Raw genomic sequence first — 7616 nt, forward strand, 5'->3', positions numbered from 1 at the left:
AAGAACAATGCATTTATTACAATAATTTTGATTAAACTTCACAGTTAGCAAAGCGCAGTGTAAAAATGTGTGGACAGTAAAAAAATCACATTTTTCTCAAAATTAAATATTTGATAAAAATAAATTAATGATTAATCTTATTGCTAATGATATTATTAATATGATTTTTTTTGTTTAATTCATTTGGTGTACAAACAATTGTCAATTGTTGTTATATTTCGTTATTTACGTTTTTTTTTCTCCTAAAATATAAAAATATATATTGTCATTTGTTGAAGCTACGAATACAAACAAAAATGGAATCAATTGCCACTCGTAATATTTAGACACTGAAGGCTGATTGCGCATCCTGCGAAGATGCTGCGGAATTTAAATTTCTTTGGTTTCCAAATATCAATCAATAGAAGTTAGAAAGAAACTATACATTAAGATTTTGTGCTTTAAATTAGTTGCTTTTTTTCTTCTTTTTTTTATTTACACTTAAAAGCAGTGTAACGGCTGCCTTGATCGTCGAGACGCTGGCTTCGGATAACAATTTAATGAAAGTGTTCGTCAATTGGTTGAAAGGTCGAAGGGCAGCCTTGAAATGTATCGTAGTAAATTAATACTGTGGGAAGGATATTAGTTATAACCTAAACTAGTGACTCTTTTGTCTTCTGTCTGTTTTGATTGTGTTTTGATAGAACGAAAATACCCGATTACTGTTTGAAAAGACGGCCCGGATTTCACTCGTCGGATGAGCCGATACAGCACGAGCTTCGGTTGTCTCCGTACTTCTTCGTTAGGTCAACCGTGTCGTTGTAGGGCGACTCGTTTCTATCTGCCCGCGACTCCGCCCTCATCCAGTGTTGCACGGCCAGCTTGAACGCTTCCTGCACGTTGCTCGCGTTCTTCGCCGAAGTTTCGATGCAACTTCATTGCACCAAGTCTCCATCTCCAATTGTGATACCTCCCGGTCTTTCACACCAACATCGGACTAAATAAACACAACAATATTAGATTCATTCATAAAATTACTATTATAATTTTAAAAAGTAGTAATGTACATCAAATTGGAAATTAATATAATTTTAATTTTCTCTAAAAAAATCATAAAATAAGAATTTATAATAAAAAAAGTGATTTTCATCATAATATGAACCAAGTTAAAAAAATAAGAAAAACAAGAGTTTCTATATATTCTACAGATGATTAAATAAAGATATTCTTGAAAAATTGATGGATCATTAAAACTTAATAATTATTATTGTTGAAATCACTTACTTTATTTCCAACTACAATGAATGGAAAATGTATATTCTCTTTTACATCTGCATAGTAGATGAACTCATTCCTCCACATGGTCAGATTCCTAAAGCTGATTTTATCATCCACTGCATAAGTCAGTAAGCAAATATCACTGCCTCTGTAGAATGGTGTCCTCAATGTTTTGAATCTCTCCTGTCCCGCCGTGTCCCAAATCTAATTTGAAAATATACATAAAAAATATAAAGAAATTAATTTATTGTATGTAATAACTTCTAGAATTCCAACCAATCGTATTTACAATAGAAAACAAATCTGTCGTCGTAAAACGAGTACAGTGGAACTTCGCTTAACGAGCAAATTGTAATAACAATGACTAACAAAGTCCCGGATTGTGCTCAATTTCCAAACTTACGTTCAAACATATTACGTGTATTTTATCTTTAGACTTTGAATCTTCAATTAACCATCTTCGATTTTATTTTTGTCGTTAAGCGAGGTTCCACTGTATAAAGAAGCTATTTATGCAAATCATATGTATATTCAATTAAACCATTATAATCACCTGTAAAGTGTAGATTTCACCATCGATTTCAATATCCTTATTGAGGAATTCCACTCCAATGGTGTGGAATGAATGCTCATCAAACTGATTCGACACAAACCTATTCATCAGGCAACTTTTGCCAACACCTCCATCCCCCAAGATCACCACCTTCAACAATGTATTTTTATTCACAGGTCTCATGTTCACTCTGCCGGACATCTCAAAGAGCAATGTGAAGCTTCAACTAAGTTAACAACAAAACACCATTTGGTTATTCCCCCTGCAAACAGGAAGAGATGATGATAATTCAGAGAAAATCCCCTTGCATGTTGATTTTGTGGTCGGATGTGGACAAAGAAAAACGACGACGACGACGAACGTTTACCTGCGTTTTGCTCGAGCACAAAAAAACTACTTCTTAATTGGTCGGAATTCGTTTTACTAAGTCGAAGAACAACGAAACATCGTGCACAACACACAAGGAAAACACTGTATTTTGACGTCCTATTGACAGCGCTGTCAGAAACAGCTGATTCCACTTGGATTTCGAATGAAAAACCGTTATTAATTCCGTTTGGGAAAATTCGAATCCAAACGGTGACAAGATTCCCGCTTCTGTTTATGAATAATCCATGTTTATGCAAATCCGTCTACCGACTAATTACGATGGTTAAGAAAGTTGCATAACTGTAGCTATGAAGTAGCTGGACATGAGCGTTTAAAACTTGAGTTTATCTATAATTCACTTGATATATTTGTACCTGAAAGAAACAATTTCAAGCAATGATATTTCCTGTCGATGGGCGCACCTTTAATACTGTTGAATTGTTCTTTATTAAAGCTTTATTACTAAAAGCTTTCCTAAACGTACATTCATATATAATTTATGTAATTACGTGCGTTAAACGGCCTTGCCAGTGCATTTCGCTCTATTTGCCTTGCCATCCAATATATATGTTATTATGTAAAAAATTGTTGATTCACGATTGTTTGTTATATATTTTTTTATCTTCTTTTGTTGCAAATTCGTTAACAAATTTACTTATTTGTTAATGACTATTTTTTTATATTTGATACGCAAAAGCTTTGACCTAAAATACGCTTTTGCCTATCATATTTATCACAGATAAATATGATCCTAACTATGTTACAAAACAAATTAATCTTATTGCATGGAGCATACATGATAATGTATTTCTTTTACAGGAGGACGAAAATTACTGAATTGAAAAAAAAAACTAGATCAGTGTTCTTCAATCTTTATTGTCGCGGCACACTTATGATCTTAGTCAAACTTCCGTGGCAGACTTAAATAATTATGTTTGTTTTATTAATTTTGATATATTGTTGTGGTCAACCACTTTATTAGTAATTATTGATATAAACAAGTCTATCGGCACTTGAAACATCCGCTTAGAATAATAAAACCGTGTTGGAGAAACGCTCTGTTTCTCATATTTTGTTAGTTTTTTTACACATGGGTCGTGTGTCAACCTTTTGAAAGGGGCAATATGTGAAAATCGGGCAGCTAACTATAAAAACTATGCCGTCGAAAATAAACCTCCCCAAACAATTGTAAGATTTATCACCCTTTAGACCTTATCGACAGCGGGAGACATAAACAAATCCCCGCCGGCGCCTCTGACGTACATCCCACATGGCAAATTAGCCACTACCCTTAGAATATTATTCTGTATTCAAGATGTCTTCTTACGTATAAGACGACACTTATGTTAATTTAAGTTAGTTCTAGTTTGACTCTACTCTTGACCAGCAACCTTTGCTTGTAGCAACTGGAAGCTAGACTAACAATCACCAGCATCTAAGTGTTAAATAAATACTAATATTATACTAACTTTAATCTAGACTTCCATAAAACCCACTAGGACTCCACATCGACAATACTACAAATTATTCCACAGTGTCCAGAGATATTCCATGTCGGGACACGACAATATACACTTCTAATGCTTTGAACTTCTTCTGTAATTACAAATTTCCAAGGCACATTTAATATCATCTCCAATCCTCTGTTATGTATAACCGTTATTGTAAGTCATTAAGACTTAGAACAAATACCACTTAGGAAGATCCCATAACTAATCATTGTGTAACGATGATAATTCTTAATCAATATTGTTAATCACCATGTTGTGCACAAACTCAAAGGTCCAATCAATAATGACCTCTAATATGTACATTTGCCTAATCAATTAATTATTAGGGAAAGTTATACACTATCTTCCCTAACCAAATATTGTACTCCCACTATGCCAATTCACTACTATTTAAGAGGATAATTATAAAATACAGGGAGAGTCCTAAAGAGTCAGTGTTAAGTCATAGTCCTAGTTAGTCGCTAGTCCAAGATAGTTTTAGTCTTAGTGGAGAGTCCTCCCGAGTCCTAGTTAGACTCATAATACCCTAGTAACAAATCTAGAAACTGTAATCTAGACATAGAAGTTATTAATAATCGTATAGAGAATAATAAAGTGTTTATTATCATAAAAACTCCAACTTCACCTCTAGCATTCCTTAAAAACTCCACTAGGACTCCACACGACACCTCTCACTTTTTGAATCGCTTTGCAGCATACTGCTGCAAAATCACTGTCAAAGAATATAATTCCTAAATAGGAAAACTTTCACATTACATAATAAATCCGCTGAAAAATATCAGTTTAATTTAAATATAATTGAATAATCCTTCTGTCCGAAAAAAAAGAGTCTCATTATACATAAAAATTTGTCCAAGTAACATTTTAATATCATAGTGTTATTCGAGATTAAGGATAAATGCTAGGGGTTGAAGGACAATGAAAACTAACAAAATAAAAGATTTACTTAATTTATTCATTTTGACGGAATATTGTCATTGTTTCTTACGAAAATTTTAAAGATATTGGCAAATTGGACTCTCTTCTTAGTTTTTATATGTTTATCAAAGAAGACTTGATATTTTTTTTTATATTTTTCTACACGTAATAAATGAAAAAAAAAATGTACAGAGGTATTCTCAAAATTAAGATTTTTTTTTATTGTTTTTGCACTAATAACTTCAAAATTATAAACATTTTTTTATGTTACTATATCGTAATTTATTACGTAATGTCGTTTAAACGGAATATGGTGATTTGTAAATGCCTTTACGTTTTCTTGAATTACTGATGAAAATTTAAAAAAAATTGGAAGTATTATTAAGATGTTGTTTTTTACACGTAATATATCCCTCAAATTATCACCATTTTTCCTGCCTACCAGTGGGTCATAGTTCGGAAAAAGCTCGTCTAAAGAAATCGATTTTCAATTATCAATTTATCTTGAAAAAGAATAGGTTGTTAAATATATATTATTGACATCAGTAGAATTTTACTAAAATAATATAAATGTACTTTATTGTATTAGTAAATAAGTACAAAATATCTTTGCCTTTCACTTCTTCTTTACAATCAAGAATTACATCTTCGTTTGAACATTCCAATTTTCAACGTATTTCCACTTTATTTCATTGACAAATAGATGACAGTCAACAGTAAGTATAAAATAGAATTATCCATCAGATGTCTACGACATTTGTCCTTGGCTCGAGGAAACATTTCCTGCAACGGAGACACGAATTTATCATGTTTGGAGAATCTGATGTATCCACAGAGGCTCTTGAAGATGGAATTTTTCTTCTTACAACCGCGTCCCGGCGAACCGGCTCGTAACATACTACCACCTTCGACGTTACCCGAAGGGTAATACACGCATACCAGAACCGCGGCCCACGTGGGACCCATTCCTGTGTACGTAATAGCGCAACCCACGAACTTCGTGTCAGCCCATGACAGCTGGGTAAAACACTCGACATTCGCTTTCTTGTTTTCCTGCATAACGATCTTGTCCTTCTCGTAATGATCGATCGCCACCTGCACCTGTTTCTCATTCAAGTATTTGACTTGTTGAAACCAGAACCCCGTGGCCTTCCTCAATAATCTGCTTCGCCAATGATGATCCAGCGAATTGATTTTAGAAGTGAACACGTTCTTTCCATACATATCTGCTCTACCTTCCTGCACGCCGTTCAGTGGCTCTTTCGACTCTGTGTTGTATAACGAGCATATGGCCAGAAACTCGGCCTCCTTATCATAGCTAAGCACGTTCATATTCGCAATAGATGGGATGTAGTATGACTTCAGATGGTATCCAAATGCAAGTTCGCTCCGGTAGACGTTATGTATGTCCAATACCGTGGCCGTTTCCAACTGATTCAGCAATCTGAATTTCGGCCTTTTGATGCCCAGATTTGGTGGTATTATCGTGCATGCCTTTGACGTGCAGGCGATCGACGTATTCGATCTTTTACAATATTCCTCGAAACTCGGCGGTTTCATTTTTGAATTTACCATTACAGTCAGTATTATAATGATGATCATCACATTCTGTTTCATATTTAATCATCACAGCTGCTGACACTTTTTTTTATCAGCGAAGTGATAACAAAACTGCTGTCAAAGCGCACTTTATAAAAAAAATGAAACAAGAACTAAACTAAAAGACTGGTTTTCAACAAAAACAATTAAGACATTTGTAAAATTATGTAATCTTTCAACACTCATCCTCTCTGTCAGATATGAGTCGCCTAACTCGTCTTCTTTTAATGGGCAAAATGTCTTCATCACTTAGTTGATCTTCACATTGGTTTTCGATTGTAGCTTTCTTTTCTAACTCCACTAAAACATCTCTATAGGGATCTAAGCAATTTCTTAACTCTCTTTTAAAATTTGCACTGCGCACCGTTGAACGATCAGTTTGAATGAAACGAAGTTCTAATTCTTTAGCCAAATTTAGCCCTTTTTTCACATCTTGTAAATCGAGATTTGACACCCATTCGTTTTCCTTATTTTCGTTTACCAATGCATTTTAGGTGGATGCATCAATTAATGCCATCAGTTCTTCCTCATCTAAAGTTTCTTCCCCGAGAACTAGTTCTCTTACATACTGATGGTTTACTGCAAATTCTTCATCGCTTAAACGAGAAGCAATGTTTACTATTTCTGTAACTGGGAGTGAAATTGTAAAATCATCTTGTATTGCTTGAACCATTTGAGGTAAAAGAGGTTTCCAACACGAATTAAGCGTTGATGGTTTAATTTCGAGCAAGCCGATGACACGGTTCTAATACAATCAAGATAAGCTGGCATGTTTATATAAACATATTGTGCAGTGCGTTTGCGTCGAAAATAAAACTTATATTAAAATCTCTTACAATATCTAGTTACTAGAGTCATTCATAGGCTGCGCGGAAGGAACTTATGGATGCTGTTGAACGAAAACCGCGCTGTATGAGTACCGCGTTATAGGAGGGGTGTCGCAATTTTAGCTCCGCGTTATATGGAAACCGCGTTCTGAGAGTACCGCGTTATAGGAGGGTTGACTGTATATGCGCTTTGACGGCAGTTTTGTTATCAATCGTGATTGTGGGCATCACGTTTATTGGAGTTTATTAAACATTGTCTAAATTAGCTCAAACCATGATTGCTTGTGACAAGACACGCCTCAAGATTACATACCGGCTTTAGACAAGTTCTTTAATGCCGACCACTTTCATCAAAATTTATTAACAAACAAATAAGTTGCTGCAAAAGTAAGATGCAATAAGATAAAAATTATAGTCGTGACAATTGAAATAAGATATTAAAAACAAGAAGAACGAGAAAGAATTGTTTCCGGAATTCGACTCTTCCAGCTACCTTATCACTTGCTTCTCTGGAATGAAAAATATAAAAATGTTTCTATAGAAAAAAACTATTTGAACGAAGCAAATAAAGAAGGTCAGCTA

General features: G+C 34.3%; 2 protein-coding genes across 2 annotated transcripts; both read right to left on the bottom strand.

The window, feature by feature from the left end:
- Positions 1–123: 123 nt before the first annotated feature.
- Positions 124–2431, bottom strand: LOC108563791 (ras-related protein Rab-9A). The gene is given in 5 exon segments (XM_017922606.1): positions 124–913; positions 916–976; positions 1264–1461; positions 1811–2072; positions 2178–2431. Coding segments are annotated over 4 exon segments (648 nt in total). The 5' UTR covers positions 2012–2072; positions 2178–2431; the 3' UTR covers positions 124–725.
- A 2861-nt stretch (positions 2432–5292) lies between these two features.
- On the bottom strand, positions 5293–6168 carry LOC108563531 (venom allergen 5-like). Its single transcript, XM_017922271.1, has one exon. The coding sequence runs from the start codon at positions 6166–6168 to the stop codon at positions 5293–5295; it is 876 nt and encodes a 291-aa protein (XP_017777760.1).
- Between the last annotated feature and the right edge of the window lie 1448 nt (positions 6169–7616).

The sequence above is a fragment of the Nicrophorus vespilloides genome, unplaced genomic scaffold (assembly GCF_001412225.1).
Source record: "Nicrophorus vespilloides isolate i.1.1-1 unplaced genomic scaffold, Nicve_v1.0, whole genome shotgun sequence".
Lineage (NCBI taxonomy): Eukaryota > Metazoa > Arthropoda > Insecta > Coleoptera > Silphidae > Nicrophorus > Nicrophorus vespilloides.